This window comes from Uloborus diversus, chromosome 1 (assembly GCF_026930045.1).
Source record: "Uloborus diversus isolate 005 chromosome 1, Udiv.v.3.1, whole genome shotgun sequence".
In the NCBI taxonomy this organism is placed as follows: Eukaryota; Metazoa; Arthropoda; class Arachnida; order Araneae; family Uloboridae; genus Uloborus; species Uloborus diversus.
Window position 1 is genome coordinate 70,876,577 of NC_072731.1, and position 25,250 is coordinate 70,901,826.

Consider the following 25,250-nt stretch of genomic DNA (forward strand, 5'->3'; position numbering starts at 1 on the left):
GCAAACAACCGGCGGGGGAAAAAACATTCATAATCCATCAAAGCATATCCACTATTCTATTTATTTTCTTTTATCGTTGCCATTACCAACAGACAGTTGATAATTAAATTAAAAAACGCAACGAAATATAAACATTGCAGAAGATAAGAAATTGATAGATATTAATTGCGTAAAACACGGTAATTGAAGTTTGAAAGGTGCTCCCAAAATACCTTGAGCAAAGAATTCACTATTATGGACTGTCTCCAAAAAATATTAACTGAAAAAAGGTGTCGGAACAAAGATTCACTACCCATAGTTGTAAGTGACATATGATTTTCATACGTACTTTTATTTACTTAGCTTATTTAAAACGCTTTTTAATAAAAAACTTGTTTCTTCTATTACTTAGATATTGATTTATTATAACGTTTTAAGACAAACGTTGTCAATCAGGAAAAATAAATAAAATTTCCCCGCTGATTCGAATAATATTTCTTGGAACTCACGGTATTCGTTTAAGCGGGGCCGACTACCAGTTTTCCATTCAGTAGGGAAATTCATCACAGACCTCCTACGATCAAGAAAAACCATCGTTCAGCTCGCCTTAAACCTTATCATACTGCCCTGTGCAGGTAAACAGCAGTAACTGCAGAAATGATTTTTCAAGATATTTGAAACGCGTTTTGGATTTAATGCTAACAATAGGAAAGTGTTGGAATTAGACGTCTTTTTCGCGCGTTATTTTCAGCGGAAACCAAATAAGCGAGCTTGTACAGTAAAGATAACGCACAATAGATGACAAAAATGCAAAAAAATCAAAAATGAAAAATTTGCAGTTACTGCTTTTCCCCTGCACACGGCAGTACAGTATTGCACCATTGATATCCTTAGACCTCATTAACAATTTCACTGATAATCTCCGGGGGGGGGGGGGGGCGGGAGGGGGAACTAACCTTACGGACATAGCTTTTTCTTCCGTGCCTCTGGGGGTGATGGGTAGTGATTGGTGTTTTCGGAGGAAAGGAAGAGAAGACAGAACTAATAAGAGAGATGGGGAAGGGGGAAAGCCCGGTAAATGTATCTTTACAGAGTTTCCTAAAAAGTAACATCGACTAGGATCATTCAGCAGTTTTCCAAAAATCATTAGTGGGTCCCCTTATTAAGCGTGCAAGTTGCTCCGATATTCGATAAAGTTCGATAATTTTCCATGATTAAGTAGGAAGAGAATAAGCTTGATCCATTTCGCCGTACGAAACTATTCAAAATAGTTATACCTGGATGGAAACAATTAAAAACTCATGTTTAAAACTATTTTCGTCCCGAAATGTACTCGAGAGAACTCGTACTGAAACTTCACTTTGACAAATTCAACAGAATCTAATAAAAGTGAAAATGTTTTAGATTGTGCAAAAAAATAAAATAATAATAATAATAATAATTTTTTACAAAGGTCGGTAACATGATAATGAGTGATAGTCTTTCAATGATGAAAAGTAATGAAAGATGTCTAATTTAAAAAATAGCTTTGATCCCACAAATTCAATTCATTTCTGGTGAAATGATTCAATGTTTTTCGTAAAACAATGTTTTTTATGCTTCGTAATGTGTACTACAGCCTATATAGAGCTAATATTCTAATGATCAATAGGCAATTTCATTAGTTATTTCCTTTTATATTAAATTTACCTTGACTTCAATCAGTTTGGTATGTATTCTCATTTTCCCAATTGTATTGTTTGCATCAAAAATAAAGATTGCATTAAAAATTTGAGTCAATAAAATTCATAATACACTGAAACACTTTATTACATAAAATAAGAATATTTACATGATTAGTTCATTAGTTTGCTTCCATATCACTACATTTCTTATTGTTGTCAGGGTAACAAATTAATTACAACACTACATTTCACTAGAAATATGCTCAGATGCAATGATAAATAAATTGAAATATTTGTGACATGGGTTTAAGTTACATCCATAGATCAAATGAAAAACAAATAATGGAATTTTTATTCAAAGTGTATTATACAAAAGAATCAGAGCTCAATTACCAACCAGACCAATTAGGCTGTTGGCCATGGGTCCCCAATTTTTAAGAGCCCCAAAAATACTAAAATTGCTGCAGTTTCTATGTAAGAAAATTAAGGTACTCTCCTGAATTTATCTAGTTTTTCATGTGTACAAGTGTGGGTTGCTTTGAATAAGTGATTTAACACCTGAACACCCCTGAAACTACCACCCCTGATTCTTTATTAATGCTTTTGTTTATAAGGTTTGACTGTAGAGGACCCCCAAAAAATTTTGTTTATTGTCTACATTAGTCGGACCCTGAAAATATTACATACAAAGATCCAATTCGTCACACATCACGCAAAGCGAATATATGCATTGCAAGAACTTACAAGTTGACCGCAATTCGGTGAAGCCTTGTTACTAAACTTACTAGATATTTACTCCATGTAGTGAGTTTTTCTGAATGTAACTAGACTGCCAACTGATTATAGCAGAGCAAACATGCTGGAGGCAGTCCTTGTTTCAGAAGCCTACACTTTGATTTAGAAATGCATAAAATGGAGTTAAAACTGCATAATTTGGGTAAAGCAGCTGAAATTATCTGAAAACTAGAGCTGCTAGAGAAACTTTTAAATTTATTTCTTCGTTTAAACCATTTCTTTAAATTAAAAAAAAAGAAGAATACTCCCCTAAAACAACTCCTGTAGCAGACCAAAAAGGTTATTTTGTTTTTACAACCTCAATGATATAAATCAGCAAAAGTGGAAATAAATAATAATGTTTCTTCCCTCAATGATCAGTAAAAGGGGAAATTTAGGGCGAATTCATTCTGATTAGTAGATGCATTAGTTCGCACAACGCTCAGGGGGTCGAACGGCGCGATGGCACTTCTTCCAGGCCCACTCAAAGAGAAAAATCGCGGTATCAGTTGCGGGTTTTCAACAGTAGCAAATGAGTACATTAGTTAAAAGAGAGGAACGATTGAACATCTGGAACTCTTCAAATCTTCAGATACAAAAGGCTTTAGAATCTCCATGGGGGGTGTGTCTCCCCGACTCCTGCGAGGAAATGGCAACCCTCCGCCAAGCCAGTTCACCGTTGGCGACGAATTTGTTCCTAAATGTCGGCTTTTGTCCCAAAACATGTTTTCGTTAGTAATTTATTTTCTCTGCGGAGCTTACAAACCGGTCTCGAAGTGAAAGTTCTTCTCCCTTATCTATATTCTTTGGTATAGCCTGGAGCAAAGGAGGATCGGAGGGAACATGATTCAGTTGTTTAAATTTATCAAAATGAATGATGCTAATGGATTAAATTTTTGCACCGAAAGCAGGACAAGGTAGTCATTGTTTTTAAACTATTCAAATCTCAGGCTAACCTGGAAGTAGGGAAAAACTACTACTTCAGTAGGGTTGTGGGCACTTGGAACAGCTTACCGGAAGAAGTGGTAATGAGCAAAGGGGTGGATAGCTTTAAGAGGGCCATTGATCTTCATTGGGGACTAATAAATTGACTAGAACCAGCCTAGCTAGGCCAAGAGCCTGTTGTTGGTCATCACATTTGTGTTTGTAACAGGGTGGCGACAGATCAGGGAAATCAGGGAGATCAGAGAAAAGTCAGGGAACTTTATTAATCAGGGAAATATCAGGGAATTTTGAAAAAATAACAAAAAATCAGGGAAAATTGATTTTATGAAGAAAAAAATTTTTTTTTGCTTTACAAAATTAAGTACTCTAATTCCCTACGCATTTTCCGGCAATTATCTGTTCAAAAAAAAAGTAAAATTAATGAGGTGTGATTATACGCTGCCGCATATTTGTGCATCTTTTTTCCTCAACGTCAAAGTATTGAATCTTACTTATTAACCACAGGATGAACTTCCTAAGATTGCTTCTGTGTCTGTTAGGTTGTTTATTTTACCTAGCTTGAAATTTCCTATTACGCTTTCAATGCTACGTAAAATAAACAACCATACAGGCAAAGAGGAAGCCTTCATTAATGCCTTAGCTTCTTTGCCTTTATTCCATTGTCTCGAAGTAATTAGCGTACAATTTCAAGAAGAAATCTTTGGTTTTTGAATTAATACTATAAAAGCTTAAAAGTTATTACATCTTTGCATTTTCAATTTAATTCCTAAAATTGAACTTTCAATTAAAAAAACTTTGTTTTTTGCCATTATACTATTTGTTGTCACCGCTGATTATAAAGGTTTTCTTTTCTTCAGACTTAAGTGATTCTTTAATTTTATAACCAAGTTGTATTCCTCTTTTATATATTTTGAAATTAAGTAATTGTTTTTTTTTTTCTTTTTTTTTCTTGCATTTTAAAGTTGTTTGTTACAAAAGGAATGGAAGATTTTTTTTCGTTATATACTGAAATTATTTGAAATAGAGTTAACTTGTGCACTTAAGTAAATATCTTTATTTTTTTATTGTTAAAATGCTGTATTCATTCATTAAAACCTATGTTCTTGATTAGAGAAAACCTCCCTATGAATGGATGTCAAATGGTTTCATCTGTTTTGCATAAATATGTCAATTAGTTATATAAGAATAACTACATTACTTCTATTATTTCACTATTACATGTTATTCTTTCAACAATTATTGTACTGTTTGAAAACTTAGTTCAAAATAATTTCAATTGCTTTTTAGTTCTATCCTAAATACTCATATGTTTTTAATTTTAATAGTTTCTTAAAATTCTTATGCTAAGTGGTTTCTGGAAGTAAAGTATTTTAAAAAAAAAATTTCTATAATCTTTCCATTGTAAAAAAATTTAATATGCTGTTTTGTAGGCTTCTCCCCCCCCCCCCAAAAAAAATGACTTGATATGTTTTTTTTTACCATTTTATTAAAAAAGTAGCATCTTTTAAAAATATATCTTTAGTTCAACAACTTTACACAACTTAAAACATTTAAAATACTGAATTTTATACAAACATACAATGAATTTCAAGTAGAGCAAAGAAAGAAAACCATTATCATTGGTAACGTAAATCAGGGAAATTTGGTAAACTTAATCAGGGAAATCAGGGAAATGTCAGGGAACTTTTTTTCAAAGTTCCTGTCGCCACCCTGTGTAAGTATTATAGGAAAGAATGAATGTTTAAAAAAAAATTTAGAACATTATAATCTTACTATCTGAAATCTTTTTAAAACTGTTATCTCAATATATTTTTCTTTAAATAGGAACATTTAACTCGGTTTTTGGAAATTGCTGATAGCCTTTATGGTTGCTTATTGATAAAAGGTAAAGTAGTTGTAGCTTCAAAAGAATGGTGGACTCTTACAATTCAAGAAAAATTCTTGATATGTAAATATGTGAATGTTTTGCCAAAAGTTTTATCCAGGGAAGTTGTAATATTTTTACCAACATCTTCACCACAGGTATGAGATTTTGTGAAGTTATTTTATTTTTCCTTGTCTTGTAATATAATTTAATGCAGTTTTTTCCTATTTTGCTACACTTCTTTGTTTTAAAGCTCCTTTTCTCAAACACAAAACATAATGAGAACATTTAAAGGACAATTTAGTGATTTATTTGTATTTTATACCAATTATCAGAGCTTAATTTGCATGGGAGCTCACAGGAACTCTGCTCCAGCACTTATGTGGATTTTTATATTTCTAACATCATTCAGACCAGTTTGTTGGCTCCATATTTTTCATTCATCCTAAAGAATGTGAAAAATCACGAATCATGTTTTTTGATGGTTTGCCGTACTACTCAAAAAAGGCTACCTACTGGTTATAACTACTTCAAACTATAATTTTACACTTAAAGTGATGTATAAAAATTATTTAAACATTTAAAATAACTAAACCGCATCAGGTGGGAAAAAATTATTGTTTTGGGTCATTCCATAGAAATGTCAAACTTCAACCTCAGAATTTTTTTTGTCCACAAAAACCTACTTGTGACCTATCATTTCATTCAGCCTACTTTGTAGCACATAAATCCAGTAACAGTTTGCACAAATTTCATTCGGTGTTTTTCTTCTTGCTCTAAACATGCAAGGTTGTAGGAAAGGCTTAGCATTCACAAAAAACAGGCATCTAAGGTTTCTTGTGTAATGTAAAATTTTTTGCAAATTTTTAAAAGAATTATGTTTATTCTAAAAGATTGGATGCTGTCCCAATAAAAATGACTGTTCTTTTTGCATACCTTATAAGATAAGTATTTTAATTAGTTTGTTAGTTCACTGAAAATATTTACATTATGTTACTCAAGAAAATGTACTATTTTCTTCTTAAAAACTAAACCAGATGATTGAACCAAACAGATTTTCTTACCTCTGTGTCATATCTACTTAAAAAGGGCAAAATATTTATTTTAGTATCAGTAGATATAAAAAATAAGTGTGATTAACGTAACATTTTAAAATGACTGCTAATGTTTAAAGCTTATTTAATTAAATGTACATTTTCATGATCAATTTCGAATAAGTAGGCATTCTACATTGATTAAAAATATTTAGGTTGAAAAATACCAGTAATATTACATTGTAGACCTTCTGTCTACTTAGAAAAATACTTTTTTAAAGGTCTTTAAAAAGATATTTCCTATTTAAGAAATTATTATTTAAAAAGAAAAAGGTGAGCAAAGCAAATGAGTACTCTGCTGAATGTGCGTTCAACACAAGACTCAAGCTAAAGAATTAAGAAAATAGAAAGACAGTCTTAACTAAGAAAAACATCTCTATTTTTTAGAAAATACGTCTCCAATTATTATTTAAATGAAAAAATGACAGCTCGTTGGAAAATATATGAAGACGATACATGATACAGTGACAATAAGCGCTGCTGCAGCATATTTCAGAAAATGCATGAATGATCATTTAAAAATTTAAACATTTGCGGTGATATCTAGAATTAAAATGCATTCTGCAAAAATGTTTGAATATTTTTTTTCCATATTACATTTTAATTCAGGATGCACAACACTATTCATTTGATGAATCAGTAAATTATAAAACAAAATATGCCGTTGAATAGTATTGCGGAGTTTCTTATGACGATAACTAGTATATCGGCAAAATACTGGAATTTGGTGAAACTATCAACTTCTATAAAGTTAACTTTTTAAAAGAGAGATATTTAGGATTCAATTAGCCCAAAAAATATGTTATACAGTTAGTAAAAGCAGTTGTTTCTTTATTTATTGATTGATTTATTTATTTATTTATTTTTTTTTTTGCTCATTCAAATTGAATTAATTGAACTGAATCCTTCCATTCAATTTCTTACACTAATACAGAAAAAAAAGTAAAGAAAGAACCATAATACAACATGAAAAAGGTTGCTAAAAAGTGTAAAAGTAATATAAGAGATTAATTACAAAAGACAAGAAGTTAGTAGCAAAAAATTTTTGCATGCATTCATTGCTTGTTATTCGATGGTTACATTAGTCACATGCAGTTTTTTGTAAAAGTACCATTAAGGGCCAAAAAAGATTCATCTGTAATAAATCTGTAGTATATTTTAAAAAATAGACTGTTTACCTCTTACAAATATGCATTGGCCAATTTTGAATGCCTGCGTAACATTCAGAAAAATTTGCCTTGTAACATAAGCATTATTTCTCAGGGTTGCAAAAATGTTACGCTAGTCATGATGCCTTTTTTGATGAAAAAATACCTGCCAGCGCTTATTTTGCTTCAAATTCTTGGTAGAAGTGAAAATAGTCACCTTGAATATTTTAAATCTACACATTAAACCAAAAAAAAAAAAAATATTTTTACTCCCCATGTAAGTAAAAAGAGTAAGAAAAGCAGCTGCAAATATTAGGATAGGCACTATGGAATGAACCTTTTGGCAAATTAATGTCTGGAAAGTTTTTAAAATATGAAAATAAGCAAAAATCTTTGTATGCTTGAAGCTAATCACTGGACATATGTACTCAGAAGCAATTTACCTTCTGGAAAAATACAGACTATATGAAAAACCACTATATTTTGAAGTTTTCACTATTAAAATAAGCAACATTTTAAAACTTACAAAATCAAAATCAGAAATGACTCTTATTTATCTTAAATTTAAAACATAACTATACATATCTTTTGAAAACAACTGTTCAATCCAGAAACTGCTCTAAATTTTCTCCAAAATTATGTCAAACACAAGAACACATGGGCAGGGATGTGCCAGCTGCGCCAACCGCCGATCCTGCGCGAAACTGCTCCAAAACACTGCTAAACAGGGCAGGATTTAGGTGAGGGCAGGTGGGGCTATTGCCCCGGGCCCCCACCAGGGTTGGTAAAAAAACCATTTTTTTCACAAAAAAATTAAAAAAAACGTTTTTTTTTTTGGTTTTAAACCAGGTTTTTTTGGTTTAAACCGGATTTTTTTTGGTTTAAATACTATTTGCGAGAAAAACAATTAATTTTCAGAAGGTAATTAAGGTTCCATGTAATTAACAGTTATTCAATAGTCACATATACCTAATTTCTTGATTAATTAAAGAGATAAGAACAAAATCTTGTAACTAAATTAAATAATTAAAATAGCTTTCTGCGGGGAAATATTGATTGAAATGTTTGTCTTGATTAACATATTAGTATGCATGTATATATAGACCCTTTATGATACGAAATACTTCAAGAAGTGGTTGTGATGCGGGTTAAGATAAAACATAATGAAGATCCCGGAAAAAAACTTTATAAAACCAACATAATATGAATAATTATCGAATAAAGGTAAAAATTATATTTTTAAGCATAATCTTTTCAAAAGAAATTTTCATATTTTTTCTTTCTGATCTTACATTATGCTGATTTTTATATACACAATGTCGCAAATATTGAAGTAAAGCAAAATGTACAACAGTACATGATTGAACAGTCAAAAAATCGATTGCTGTTGTACTGACAAAGTTTTTAAAAAAAGTGCTGCTCTATATTCGACTCCGTTCTTATTTTGGAAAGACTTGGAAAATATATCGACTATCGCTAAAACAAAGAACCAAATCAAAAATATAGAAAAATTGGTGTAACATGGCTTAAATTACAGCTTATTTACTGGCATACATGTTGCATCCAGCATTGAAGTTTAAAAAATATTAAATGCAAAATCTTTAGAACAAATTTTTTATGGTAAGGCAAGGCGAAATTTTAAGTATTTGGTACGGATTCAGAAAAGGGAATTGGAGCAAAGGCTGGCAGATGACATTGATGGGAACCCTAAGAGGTTTTTTGCTTACGCTAATTCTGGGAAAGCTCGAAACAGTCAAATTGGGCCTTTGGTTGATGAGCATGGAAATTTAATCCAAAACGATAGGGATATTGCAAATGTTCTAAATAACTTTTTTTCCAGTGTGTTTAACGATAACTGTATCTCAACAGTTGACACTAACAAGACACAAGCTATTATACAGCTTGAGGATTTTGTATTTTCCAGGGAGGAGGTTTTATTTCATTTGAAAAAGATTAAAGCAACTAAAGCTCCGGGACCAGATAATATTTATCCAAAAATTTTAGTTGAATGTGCAGAGGAATTAGTGGATGTTATTTTGAATATTTTCAATGCTTCTTATAACTCGGGGACGGTGCCAGAGGACTGGAAGCTGGCTAACATAACGCCACTCTTCAAGAAGGGGTCTAAAGGTATTGCTGGGAATTATAGACCTGTAAGTTTGACTTCGGTGATTTGTAAGATTTTCGAAACTTTGATCAAAATTAAGATCATGATGTTCTTAGAGACTAATAGTCTGTTGACTAGTTTGCAGTATGGTTTCAGGAAAGGTAAATCCTGTACTACTAATTTATTGCATTTCTACGACAAGGTTACCTCAGCTTTAGATAACAAAAAATGTGTGGATGTTGTTTATATTGATTTTCAAAAAGCTTTTGACAAGGTACCGCATGTTGCTCTTCTCAGCAAGTTAGCTGACATTGGAATAGGAGGAAAAACTTTACTTTGGGTTAGAAATTGGCTTACTGGTAGGAAGCAAAGAGTAGTTGTGAGAGGAAATCATTCTAATTGGAGTGATGTTTTAAGTGGGGTTCCTCAGGGATCAGTTTTAGGGCCTCTTTTGTTTATTATATTTATGAATGACATCAATGAAAATATTTCTGGAAGCATGAATTGTTTTGCTGACGATGTAAAAGTTATGGGGATTGTCGAAAATGAAGAACAAGTAAAACAGCTGCAAGAGGATTTAGATCATATTACTAAGTGGGCAGATAAATGGGGTATGGCAGTTAATGTAGGGAAATGTCAAGTGCTACACTTAGGTCATGGAAATAAGCGTATGAGATATCGTTTACAGGGTTCAGTCATAAATCAGGAAGAAAATGTTATGGATCTGGGTGTCTTTATAAATCAGGACTTCAAGTTTAGTCAACAGTGCAGTATTGCTAGTAACAAAGCCAACAAAATGCTTGGGTTCATCAATAGATCTATTTCAAACAAATCTAAGAAAGTTCTTCTGCCTTTATATAGGAGTTTAGTAAGATCTCATTTGGAGTATGCTGTTCAGTTTTGGTCGCCTTATCTGAAGAAAGATATTTTTGTATTGGAAAGGGTTCAAAGAAGGGTAACTAAATTAGTAAGGGGACTCTCAGATTTAGATTATGATACCAGACTTAATAGGCTTAACATGTATAGCCTGGAGCAAAGGAGAGTCAGAGGGGACATGATTCAGTTATTTAAATTTATCAAAATGAAAGATGTAAATGGATTAAATTTTTGCGGGGAAAGCAGGACAAGGGGTCATTGTTTTAAGCTATTTAAATCTCAGGCTAACTTGGAAATCAGGAAAAACTACTACTTTAGCAGGGTTGTGGGCACTTGGAATAGCTTACCGGAAGAGGCGGTAATGAGCAAGGGAGTGGATAGCTTTAAGAGGGCCATTGATCTTCATTGGGGACTAATTAATTGACTAGGACCAGCCTAGCTGGGCCCAGTGCCTGTTGCTGGTCGTCACATTTGTATTTGTATTTGTATTTGTAAATAAATGTGTAGCAAATTCTATTTCAAGAATTTTTTTTTGCCAAAAACGTTATATCTTCTGAAACAGTGACTGAGTGGTGGAAAAGCCAGGAAAAAGAATTTGAAAAATGCAATGCAACCGTCTTTAAAAGTCTTCAACATTACTAAAACCAGCTTCAGAAAAGTGCAGTGCGAATATAAATAACAAAAGGAGGGGAAAAAAACTAAGAATTATCTGCACCCAATAATCATAAAGCAGCATAGGTGTATAGCCAATCAAAATCTTTTGAGCACACATAATCCAAAAAAAAAAAAAAAAAACATCAATGGAGAGTGTAGTTTATATGTGAAGATTTATATATTTCTCAATCAATTTTTACACATACATTTGCATTTTGTTCTGGGAATTTAAAAATTTGCCTTTTAATCTTCCTACATTATAATGTAAGGAACTATTATGTATCATAATATGAAGTATAAACTTTTTTTAAAAATTTGATTCAAAAAATATTATTTGTGTTCACCTGCAGAACAAATCTTAATTTTTAGGTGCAAACAATTAAGTTAGACTGTTGATTACCTTACAAGTCAAAGGTAAAATTCCAGGAAAGTGCAAATAAATGGGCAAAAATGTCACACCCCTGCAACAGGAGTGAGCAATATAATGAATTGCATCTACAATAAAAGATTCAGTCCTTAGTAAATCTTAACTAATCATGCAAATTAAGTATAATGATGGAAGTTGACTGAAATCTGCTTTATGGCACATACATGAAATAAAAAATGTATCAATATTTTTTTTCGATTAAAGCTTGTAATACATTTTGAAAAAGCAACTTTATAATTTTAGTATTTATCTCTGTAACTTAGCTAGGAACGTAGCATAAATGGAATTTTACCTTTTTCAATATGTGTGGGGAAATCAATGTAAACCTGTAAAATGATTTTTTTTTTGGCTTTTTTTTTTAAAACCATTTTTTAAAAAACCACATGGTTTTTTTTTAAAAACCAATTGGTTTAAACCAACGTGGTTTAAACCAAACAACCCTGGCCCCCACAATAAAATTTTTACAAAATATCCTAACTTTCACAGGTTTAAAATATGGAATATATACATAGATATCAAAACATTCGCATATATATATCCAAATATCGGATATTTTCGAAAATATGATATCTTTTTGAACCCTGATTAGGGGCCTCCTCTCCTTCATTGCCCCGGGGTCTCCACACTTCCAAATCCGGCTCTGCTGCTACATGGACTTTTCTGTGCCAAAATCGGACAAACTTGCGCTAAAAGGGCGATTTTGCATTTAATGTTGCAGTTCCTTCAGCATATTTAGCAATTTTATCATTAAGTTTATGTATTTGTAGATTGTTTTTACGATTTTTTGACTTAGTGCTGATTTTTTGCGTATTTTGAAACCCGATTGCATCTGCTTTTGAAAAACTCGATCGAAAATTAATTTATTATGTGATTCTGCTCCTTTGAGTGAAAAGTTTTGTATTGACCATTAGTTTCAACCATTCTGATATTTTGTTTTCAGAAGAAGAGGACTTGTAAGATCGTCTTATTGCCACGCCCACTCGAAAATGTCAATTCAGTTGCATCCATTTTTTCATTATGGTTTCATTATAAATTTTGTGATTAAATATCAAACAGTTAAAAATAAAAGGTTTTAATGGTTGCATTTGCATGATCTTCAAATTTGTTAATCAAGTAGTTCAGTATGTAGCATATATGATTATATAAAGGTCAAATGTAAGTTAATAACTTACACATACCAAAAAACAAAAAAAGATTAACTAATAGTTCTTTAAAACTGACTTGTAACTTGTTGAGGTAAAGTTTTTAAATTTAAACATTCTTTTTTTAATATCCTTTTTGAATATATGTTTTTGAGTTTTATGAAAATATATCTTATATGTCGTTTACATGCATAAATGAACTACAAAAAGCCAACCCCTTTTTAAAAATAGGTATCAAAGCACAAAAACTTAAATGTGCACAAAAGCAGTAATGTGTTAAGCAAAGTAAATATGTGAACCAAATTTAAATTAGTGCAAGAAAAAAGTATATCAGGACATGACTTGTCTTTTGTGAAACATATTAGACAAAATATATATATATATATATATATATATATATATATGTGTGTGTGTGTGTGTGTGTAATTAAGAGAGCTTCAATTAGTAGTTGGAGTTATGGTGTTTTTGCATCCTTAACCTCCTTTTTTATTATTTTATCATGTTACACATGTTTCTGTGCGTGAAATATACATAGTTGCTCCAAACTGATGCAAAATTTAACTTTTTGCTGCTGCAAGCTGCTCCAAATTTGCAATTTTACTGCTCCATGCTGCTCCAAATCTGCAATTTTACTGCTCCATGATGCTCCAAATTTGCAATTTTACTGCTCCAGGCTGTTCCAAATTCACCATTTCACTGCTCCAAACTTACCATTTTCCTGCTCCCAAAGAGAGTTTTGGTCGGCACATCCCTGGAAGGGCTTAATGTGGTTGCTTTAAGTTCATAAAACCACATAGTGGCTTCTGTTAGCATGGAATGACACATTTTCAATGTGATAGTTGGAGAAATATGAGTTGCTAGTCAATAATACATTTCATGACTTTTAATCTGTATTTGTCACATCCGAAGAAAAAAGGAGTATGAGGCATGTTTCGCAGAATAGAAATAATGTAAAGTCAGAACTGCTGAGTCAGAAGAAAGGGCCCATGACCCTTGCCCCTTCTCGAAGGACCAATTATATTCTAAAACCACATTTTGGGGACTTATATTTTGACAAATTCGTCTTAAACTCCCTGTTTGTGCCTAATACACTTTGATCCACCCTCCTTCTGATATTAACCCCCTACAAAACCAGAAGCTCGATCTGCCCTTGGGAGTGAGGAGGGAAAGTTTGTGCTCCATACCTGTGTATGTGTGTTTTCAAAAATGCTAAATTAAGTATTTTGTGCTATTTTTTAGAAATTGCTATAAACCATGTAGGTTTATCATTTCTTAAAAATACTTTCACTTATATGTATCTTGTTTTATGCAGACTCCAAATAGGTTGGTAGCATTGCATCTTCTTCGTGATGTTGAAGTATGTGTGCTGTGTTCCAATGAACCATCATTAGCAACTTTAGAAGAAGAGGTATGGCCTGATTTATGCTGTTAAACATTTAGCTTTTTTTTAAATTAAAAAATAGACCAAATATTTCTCAAGTATCGTATCTAGTAATATTATGAAAATTTGACTCAAAATGATATGTTCATTAATCATTAATATTTTTAAGCCCGGCCGCCTCACTCTTCATTGTGTGTATTTTACTCTCATCACTACTTCAATACAGAGCCAGGGCCCCTCCAAAGAACAGGCCTCTAGTTTCAGACTAGGCTGACATACCCTTAGAGCAGATATACTCAATGGAGGGAGCAATTACAATGTCTCAGTGAGAAAAGTTTGAGGCAATAATGTGCCAAAGTCACATGGTTAGTTTGGTAGCATGGTTATTGCTTTTTGGCAAATTGCTCTTTTGGCTATTAAAAATGTAATACACAACAGCTGTTATATTGTTAGCCCCACTAATAATATTTGCAAAATACTAGAATTTTCAGAATATTCTATGGTTTCCAAGTTCAGTCACAACCCTAAATGAGTTCAGAAGACAGAAATGTGCTATTTGAGTACAAATGACATTATCTATATAATATTATAAAGAGAGAGGGCGGATTTTTGTGTGTTTATATGTTCGAGGTAATCTCCGGAACCACTGCACCTATTTAAAAAATTCCTTCACTATATGAAAGGTGCTTTCTTACTGAGTAAAGGCTATAATTCAAAAAAATCCGATAAATAGTTCTTTTTAAATTCCAATTAAGGCCCAAATTTCACGTAAATTGCCTATTATTGACTGTTAAAGAGATGAAAAATTACTTGCACATATTAATATTATGTATCGTTGAAAAGGGTAGAATTTTCCGCATTCTAAATAATTTGTTTCAATGCTCCAACTTAATTACAGCGGGAGTATTTCACGTTTTTAGCTCCAATTTTTTAGGCTTAGCTGAAATTTAGGCACTATTTTCTTCATTAAATCTGTCAATAAAAAGTGAAGGAATTGTCCCACAGTTTGCTTTTTGACACCATTGGAAAAAACGACATATTTTACTCCAGATCTCTCTCGACCTAGGGTCGAAAAACTTAGCTTCTATCTTCAAAGGAAAAAAAGTTACAAGCGTTTTAAAATCAATTTCGAAATATGTCATTTTGATTCAAGTTGTCAAACATTTCATTTTCGCGTTTCCATGGTTACGCATTTTGAATCCATTGTTTATTTCTTTATTTTGCATTTAATTTCTCAAACTTATTTTATTTCATGTTTCCATGGTTACGCATTTAAAATCCATATTTTGCATTTTAATTTCTTAAAAGTATTTTAATATATGTGGTCATTGTTTGAAAGGTTAATTTTGCATGGTGTTTTTTTTTCTTTTATTTAAGCCTGATTGTTGAATATATGTCACTTGACACAATTTTTATTCTCAAGGTAGACTGGGCAAAGCTGGGCAACACAGCTCTTAATATATAAAGATTTGAAAGCCACTGTTAATGTTATTTTATACCTTTTTGTTTGTTTAGCGAAACATTTATTATTTCCAAAGAAAAAACATTCACTTCATTCGCAAAAGGGCTGGGTTCTGGTAGCGTGGTCGCTTGGCGCCTTAGGCGCTGAGTAGTTCAGTCTAGGATTATTGTTTTAAGGCAACCGATTATGTAATTCATTGTTTTGAAATAAAAGAAACTTTTGATTTGTTTTTATCCGAGCGAAATGTACGATCTTTTTTTTCCCCCATTGGATCGATTATGATAGTGTCGTTGCTGGGCAAGTATTGCGATAAGCAATGGAGTTCCAGAATTATTTTTACATATGAAAGATATTATTTGATGTTTTTCTTTTTTGTTTATTTGGCGAAATATTTTAAATTGCAGTAAAAACCGCTTCACTTGCTAAATAGAATTTTAAAGCAACTGTAAATCTAATTTAATAATTTGACAAAAAGTTTTAAATTCCAAAGAAACTTAAATAGTTTTTCTTTTTTTTTTGAAAAGGTGTGTATGCATTTTATACAAAGAAAAATGATCATTTCACATTAGAGTGGGGAGGGGCGTCAATTTTTTTTATTCAACGGACTTCCATTAAACTTTTAGCACGGACATTGGTGCAGGTACTGCTAGTCAGTTTATAAATAACATATTTGCACTTTTTATGTTTTTCAGTGTTTTGAAAACATTTAATAGCATACATAACTTTTCTTCTCCAGTAAGTGGCACTCTGACTAAAAAGGTTAGCCACCCTTGCTCTTCTGTGTTCTGTACTTACTATATATCTTAGCACATTAATATTTTTTTAGTCTACTTTCTCTTTAAAATAAAAGATAGATAAAAAAAAATCTTAGAAATAGCTTCAATCTTTAGAAAATACCTCAAAACCTAAAATAAATAAATAAATTAATGAAACAAAAACAAGTTAAAGAACTATAGCAAAATTAAAACTTAAAAATAGGCTTATGCAATAATAAAAATCAATTGCTTAAATTTAAATGTCTTCCATCATTACAACATAACTGTTGAAGTAGATGGAATTTTAAATTAAACCTTGTTTAAATAGGCTCCTAATATTTGGAAAAGCTGCTTTGATGATCTAAAAGTTGTTTCTAATCTGCATCCAAGAAATTTTCCAGCGTCTATAGAGCTTGACAAAAATATTCTTGGGTAATACCAAATCATTTTATAATTTTATTTTAATTCATTTTATTTATTTTTCACCCCTATGTCTGTGTTGATAAGATTTTCACCTTTGCTTTTGAATAATCTGCTTTCAATTATTATTCCATAAACATGAAATGTACGAGAGTCACTTTCTTTTTCCCGGTATTTTTATTTATTTAGTCAATTTTTGAAAGCTTTTCAATTTAATTTAGCTAGCTATCTTTGCTCATCTGTTAATGGTAACTTTATAAAAACAACTCCATATGTTTTAGCATGGAGCCTTAGGATCATCACATGTCACAGGAGAAATGTTAAGTCCCTCTCATGCTGTAGGTCAATCTAGAGTCTTCTAAATTATTGTTCCTAACCATTAAACCACATAGGACTAATCTGCGGTGGGTAAACGACAGTATCCTCAGAAATGAGTTTTCAAGATATTTGAAGAAACCCGTTTTGGATTCAATACTGACAATAGGGAAATACTGGAATTAGATTTTTTTTTTCAGCGGAAAACAAATGAACAAGCCTGTAGAATAAACTAACGTACAATAGATGACTGAAATGCAGAAAAATGAAAAATATGCACAGGCATCCCTCACATAACACGGTTAATTCATTCCGTGTAGTATCAAAACCGTGTTATATGAGACTATTTTATCAATGTTTTTTTTTACTCATTTTTTAACCTAATTAATCAGGTACATATCATAAATCATGTGAAAGTGTACAGTGTTATATCGAAACCATGTTCCGTGTTATATCGAAACCGTGTTATACGAGACCTTGAAATAATATAAATCAAGGAATGTGTACCATATTATATTGAAACCAATTCAAAAGGTGCAAATTTTATAATAGATAAAATTTCGCATCAATAGAACATATAAACGAAAACTGGCAACCAGAACATACAAAGACCAACTGATTTAAAAAGAAGGGTTGTTATAAACGATAAAACTTAATCATTTTACATACCTTAAATTAAAACTGTTATGCACAACAAGAATAAACTTGATCCACTTTTCTTTCTGTACTAAGAGCAAAATGCATTCTATAATAAAAAATATCTGCTTTTTTCTGTAGCAATAAAGTTTGTCTGAGCAACAACAACAAAACAAAATTTAAAGTAAAATAAATAGAATCATTCTATTTATTTTATTTGATATTTTGTTTCAACTACATTTTTCATTTATGGTTTGCCAAATTTAGCTTATGTTTAATCCTAATGTTATTTTCTGACAATGCATTGGAAACAAAATAATATTCACCTTTTTGCTTTTAGAACACTGATGAGAAAAATCAAGTATGTATTTAAAAGTTGAAAGTTAGTGTTGTACGGAGAAACCAAACTTTTGAGCCCACGTCTGACAATTTTTCGTAAAAGTTTCATAAAAACAAACAATTAAAAAGTTTCATATTAACAATTAATTTATATTTTGTGTTACATCAAAACCGTGTAGTTATGAATTCAAGTTTTGTACTGTGTAATATCGAAACCCTGTTATAATAATCGCAAATTTCGTACCGTGTAATATCAAAACCTTATTATATGAGAGATGCCTGTAGTTACTTCCCTTTACGTGCCCACCGCATTAATGGCTAGGGTACTGGTAACAGAAAGGTTGACTGGAGATAAAACGCACCATCCTTGCATAATTTCTTTCAACTTTAAGAATAAGTCAAAGTCTGTTGCACAGTCAAGTAGCATGAGACTCATCATACACATTTTGTATCCAAACCAGTTCTGAATCTAAGTAATCTGCTTTCTTTATGTGATCCAATCAACAGTTTACCAAAATTGGCCTAATAGATAGAATTTAAAAAAAACTTACAAGCCATTGGGACTGTCCTTATGAAAAAAGGGAGTACACTGAAATCTTGTAAGGATATATAGTAAAATAATCATGTGTTCCAGAAAAGTATGAGCTTTAACTTTTGAAATGATTATTCTATAGTACAAAAGAAAAACGTAGGCTCTGATCATATTAAAATTATATTTAATGCAATGAAATTAGCTGAAACATTACTTATACTTATCCAAGTCGATTAATATTTTTATCAGCATAAAATTATGTCAAACTACCATTTTCATTATTAAATAAATATTAGTTTTGAAACTTTCAGTGACAGTAATCAATTTTATGTGGTATCAATATAATGAAGCAAGAATATCAGCTCGAAATGTTGTGAATGTTTTATGTTGCAGTCAGTTGATACACAAAAAAAAAAAAATTCTTTTAGTTATTTTTATCTGTAACCACTGAAATTTTTTATAGAACATATCAAACATTAATACTAAGTAAAAAAAGGTCATTTAAGTTTCTACATCATTATTTTTTTTTCTCATAGTTGTAAAGTTCGTTTTAGCAACTTTGAAATACTTTCACATCAATCATAGGTAATATATATAGCAATGATTTTATTGAGCATAACTTTGAGTTCTGATAAATTTAAATTTTATTCTTACATGATTTGAAAAATACTGTGCAAAAGCCCAAATTCTTTTAACAAGATAAAAAACATTCTCTAAAGAGTGGTGAAAGATTTTCAAACCTACTTTTAGAATTATGAAACTTCCATTTCCTTTACATCTTTTTGTAAACCAAAATTCTAGCTTTTTTTTTTTAAATTTTATCCTTCAGTAATTTCTTGAAACTACTTATTCTCCACTGTAATAATTTCCTTCAATGTATACCCTGCATTAAATTTTACGTTTTTGAAAATTAATTTATATTGTTATTAGGCTTATTTTGCTGAACACAGAAACAAAACAGGCTATGTGTAGTGTTCAACCATCTGATGAAAATACTGCAACAGAATCAAGAACAGCACTTGTTAGTGAATGGTGCAAAAGACAATCAGCATTAAGAAGCTTATATAAACTTTCTGTTGGAACATATTTTAAGAATATTGATCCTAAAATAGAGAAAACAATTACTGCTGATGATACAAGTAAGTACATTTCAATATTTCTATTTGGAGTAAATATCAATTCTTGACGAATAATATTTACTCATGATTTAAATAACTTAAAAAATATATCCACGTATTTTTCTTTCCAATTACTTTGTGTAAAGTTTCTGCACAGAAACGCTACTTGATACGTATTTAGCTCAATAAAGAACTTGAAAACATTGGGCAAAAAAAAAAAAAATCATTATTTTTACTTATACACTTATGCTTCAATTTTATAAAAATCTAAGCACAATCCATCACACGTGGCAGCTCTAAGCCTATATACTAAAATATTAAAGATTATAATTATTTTAATAATCTTTAATATAATTTTTAATTCATGTGGAAAACTGGATGAAATTAAGGGTTATTCTAGTCTACAGCAGCGATTCCCAAACTTTTTAGGCCAAAGAACCACACAGGCCAGTTTTTACTTAAAGGAACTTTTGCGAAACTCCGTAGTGAATGACATCACATTGAAACTTCTAGAAGGAATCTGATGGCACTTGTGTTCAATGATACCAGTAACAAGTGTCCGTTCATGTGGCTTGGATATGCTAATGACCCTGGGGATATTTAACCCCACGCAGCTTATGTTCTTTCTCTTTGATTATCTCTCATCGTCGTAGGCGGTTGAATCGTCAGCATTCGAACTTGCTTGTTCATGCCACTTGCCTCTCTTCAGTATCGTGAGCTTGTATTAGCTTATTTCCTAATAGATTTCAAGTTTAACATTGAAGCTTAAGTCGATAGTCATGCAGTTTAGATTTCATCTTTTCTGTATTATTCATCTCGTACATTAATAGCACATAGCACACGGTGTGCCAGTTTTTAGCTAAATGTGAGCTGGAATTATTATTCTCTTGGTATACTTTATCATTTACAGACAGTTTTAGCTATATAACTTGTTGTTCAATAAACGTCATTCAAGTTTGAAATAGTATCTCAGTCTTCTTCCAGAACTCACTCTGCAAATATTAAAGGAAATATTGAGGAGATATTATTAGATTAGAAATTCTCCTCAACAGTTTATTAAACTGAAAGCGCAGTGTTTACGCCGGGTGCGGTGCAAACTTCCAAAAATAGGCAAGTGCGAGCTTGCTGGCCCCATATGATAAGCTTTAAAACCACAGAAGTGCTTTTATTATTTGATGTGAGAACAAAAAAAAAGGAAATACAAAGGCACATGAAAAAAATTGCTCAGTTATCACCACTTGATGCATAGGAGAAAATGGAGGATTAACATTTTAGAAATTTTAGTCCACAATGAATATATCCGCAAAGCAGCAAATATTTTCTTACAGCAGCGAATGTATCTGCATCCGTCTATATTATCTAGCTATGATTACTACGTTTTACATTAGCTATATCAATTTTTGTTGTATAATATATTCAGACATAATTAGTCTTGCCATTTAAACAATCCCCTATTGTCATCATAAATATATACATATCAATTTTTTCATTGTTTGTCTCACTGTAAATCTCGGTAGATGGCGCCACGATTGGGCATCAACTATATGTTTTCTGTGGGATATAAAAAGTAAGATCACAGAGGGTTCGCGTGGTTTTTGGTGTGTGGCTGTCTTTTAGCATGGTGCTCTTTTTCCTCATGTCCGAATAGTGTGTTATTTAGAATATTCAGCTTACAGGTATGAAGTTAAATGTTCATCCACCCTGTTTTGCAACATATACTGTAATTTCTTTTGCTTACCAACTATTTTAGACTTTTAAATAAAAGCTTTTTATAGCAGAAGTATCTTTCCTTGTAATGTGTAATATTCATTCTGCTTAGTGTTAGACAGTATTAGAATATGTCAGGTATCTTTGCTAATGGCGTTTGATATTCTGTACATAACAATTTTAAACAAATTAGATGTAAAGGAGAATCTGAATGATTGTTGCGAGATGCAAGTGCTCTCAACAAATGTATCCGCACAGCAGCAAATATATTCACCTTACGTGCTTGCGTATGTACTATCTATTAAAATTTTTTACAAATTAATTAAATAATATCAGTTTAAAACAAATTAAAAGTGAAAAGAACTTGAACGATTATCGCAAGATGCGCGTGCCCACAGCATATGTATTGGTAGCCACAAAATGTCTATTTGAGAAATATTCTCACCAATTCATTTTAAAAGCTAAGTGTAAACTAAATGTAAATGTTTTTACTCACTTGTATTTCTTTAATAATGAAAAAGCAGTAAATCTTGTCCCTTAAAGGACGGTTGTTTCAAATCACGTATCAGAAAAACGTGTAAACATCGGAACGACTTCGAACAATGTGTTCGTCAGGAAGAAGGATGTGACGCCAGAGCACGAGCGGATGTGTGATGTAATCCCCCGATGACTCCGCGACAAATCGATTGTTCTGGAAAGATCTAGATAAGGCTCTTACTTAAGCATATCCGGAGTGACGTGCCGTGTGTGCGGGGGTAGGATGCAAGCAGATGAAATGAGAAGGAAATCACTCTTCTGCTCGCGTTTCTCATTTTCCGACTGACGATAGTCGTATTTTTTTAAGAGGATCGTTCGCTGTTGAAGCAACGTCCTGCATTGAGGAGATGGCTGTTAGGATTTCGCCATGAGAGTTAGGGACTTAAAAATTTTTTGAAACATTTTAGAATAATTCTTGTTAGGGTGTCAAATATTTTTTTGGAAAGATGTTCTTTTGGAACATGAAGATTGATTTGAGTATTGTTGAAATCCATCATACTTGTTTATACCATTTACAGAAGTTATTTATTACTTACAGTTGTTAATTATTAGATTTATAAATAAAATGATTTAGCTTTTCAATTTGAGTTCTGACATTTCATTCACTTGATAGCTACAGAAATGTGAAATAGAAAGGCATCTGCTAAACTTATGGTGTTTACCTTCCTTACGGGAGTTAGACACAAATTGTTAGGTCAACATGTATCCACCTTACGCACTTGCTTATATACTATATATTTATAACTTTTACAAATTAATTGAATAATATCAGTTTAAAACAAATTAGGAGTGAGCAGTATGAATTTGAACAATTATTGCCAGATGTGGGTGCCCGCAGCGAATACATCCACCAAACACGCGGGTGTATATACTATCTTGTAATAGTTTTTGCAATCCAAAATAAATAATATCAATATCAATTTAAAATGAATTAGAAGTCAAGATATTATCTTTATTTCTTATTCATTTCAAATTGATCTTCAATTGATCTAATCTTTATCTTTTATTTAAGAACTTTTACGATTATCTCTGCTAAGTGGTTTAATGGTATGCTATACTTATTTTTTTTTTTTTTTGAACAGCCATCCCTGCCTTACACATCATTTCTTCCTATACCTCAAAAGCCACATTTTTGGCAGATCTTTCAGCTATAAGAGCAGTTCTGCCTTCTTTTGAAGCTTCGGAAGCTCATACCTCAAAGCGTTTGTCACTCTATTGATCTCATTCGCCGGCTTTTCCTTTATCTTAATAAAATTAACTATAGCTCCGAGAATAATTCAAATTTCCATAAATCCTCTTAGAAGCCTATTCTTAAAGGTCTAAACTTGAAAATATAAGGGAAAAAAAATTCCATTTTTTTGAATTTCTGTACCAGAATACCCTCTTAAGCCACATAAAAACCTGTGTTTACTAGTACAAGAAGGGGTCACAATCCTGTGCTGAGCAGAAAAATCTACTACAAGAAAAAGTTTTTTTTGGCCATGTCAGCCTATGGTGAATGTAAAGTTTCTATGTCAAGTTTTAATTTAAAATAAAAACATAAATAGGGTGCAGTTTCTCAAAAATAATTTAATTTTAATTAAGATCACCTTTTTTTTTAGAAAAGCTCTGTACCATGTAAGTTATTTAACTGTTTTTGTAATCACATTTCAATTTTTTGCAGGTTCTTCATTTGATTGTGGAGATTGCAATTTTGGAGACTGTGAAGCAAAAGAATACTGCATTTATACAACACTAGGAAAAGGTTATGTGGTCAACTCCACATCATTTCAAATTTTTGTTGTATTTGATAGCAACATGCCAAATTATGCAACACGGTAAGAAATTTAAACTATTTCTTTTAATACTTCTTTTGCTAGAATTTAAGTGAAAAAAAATGCTTCAAGTAATAAATAGTTTCAAATAGCTTACTACATTAATTGCTTAACTTTTGTTTTCAGCCACATAACACATGAAACATTGAAGTTACTCACAGAAAGTAATTACTTTCCCCCACAATAATTCGAAGAAGATGTATATATGTAGGTGATAAAAATTGATAAATTTTTGTACATTGAACTAAATGAGCACAAAAACTACATGATTTGTACAGTTGAAGTTTTATATTAAACATTAAAGCTATTTTTTGTCTTTAAAAAGTTAAGTTTAAGTTCAAGATTATAAAACTTTTTTTATTCAAAGCTCACTTTAATAATAAAATTGTCATGCATTGCACAATTGTGGCAGTGAGAGGCAAAGGGATGTAAGTTGACTTCTTAGTTTTGAGAAAAACGCATTTGAAGTTCAAATCGCCGATAGACTTTCATTGAATTTTTTTTTAATGTATAGCTGCACCTACCAGGGATACTTGTTCTATCCCTTCCCTCAAAACAGAGGAGAGGTTTTTCTACCATTTGTAGATTATTTCAAAATTTTTAATTTTAAACTTACAACCCTTTGGTTCCCACTGTCTCAATTATTATATTTTAACTAAAAATAACAGTGTGGCATTGAAGTAACAAATATAGCTTATTGCAATAAAATGAAAAACATATCATTGCTCATTGAATGTTAAATATTTGGAAAAAGTCAGTTGTTGAACAGAAACGTGTAAAATATATAAACTGGTTCTTCCAAAACAACTTGTTCAAATTTTTGCCAACCGCTGTTTCCTTCTTTTGCTTTTCTCTTCTCACTTTCCCTAGTAGTTTCCTCACAGCTTATATAGCAAGTTTTCTTCTCAGATAAAATCAAGTCAAGTTCTACTTTGGTGATGAAAATGGCATGAAATGTATCACATTTTTTAAACTTGCTCCCAAGTAAGCCAATAAAATAAAACTAGCCATAAAACAGAATTAAAAGATACATTAAAATGCAAAATAAAAGCACGAAAAACAAACATGGCAATGACGTTAATGTTTTATTTGCATTTTCATTAAGAGGTAGTTCAGAAACAATGTCACGCTTTGAGGGGAAAGGAGTAACAAAAAGTGACATTGCACATTTTTAAAAAGAAATATGCAAATAAAAAACAGCTTGACATGTGACAAGGGGAGCGGGTAAGCTGAAGTGTGATAAAGTGGGAAGGAGTGTTAAATTTGTTGAAAAAAAAAAGAGTGACATCATTTATAGACAGTCCCCAAGTTTAAAATTAAACAAGAATCCAAATGCTAATGAATCCTTATCCTACTGTTACCAGTTTTAATTGTGTTCCTAATTAACCCAACTATTGACACCATTTTCATTACAATTAAAAACCTTCTTATGAATTGATACTTAGCGCATAATTTATAGCTAAACTTTATGAATCTACAGTGGAATCTCGAAAATCCGAGTCTCAAAAGTCCGAGGTTCCACTTAATTTGAGGTATCAAAAAGTTTGATTCCTTTCCTCA

General features: G+C 31.5%; 1 protein-coding gene across 1 annotated transcript in view; it reads left to right on the forward strand.

Moving 5' to 3' along the window:
- LOC129230364 (protein fuzzy homolog) overlaps positions 1-24,417 on the forward strand; it is a 41,540-nt gene extending 17,123 nt beyond the window's left edge. Inside the window, exons 5-10 of the mRNA XM_054864765.1 lie at positions 5,187-5,384; positions 13,987-14,082; positions 16,601-16,704; positions 19,445-19,653; positions 23,540-23,693; positions 23,817-24,417. Coding sequence (XP_054720740.1) covers positions 5,187-5,384; positions 13,987-14,082; positions 16,601-16,704; positions 19,445-19,653; positions 23,540-23,693; positions 23,817-23,877 — 822 coding nt within the window. The 3' untranslated portion in view covers positions 23,878-24,417. The remainder of the gene's footprint in view (positions 1-5,186; positions 5,385-13,986; positions 14,083-16,600; positions 16,705-19,444; positions 19,654-23,539; positions 23,694-23,816) is intronic.
- Positions 24,418-25,250: the final 833 nt, after the last annotated feature.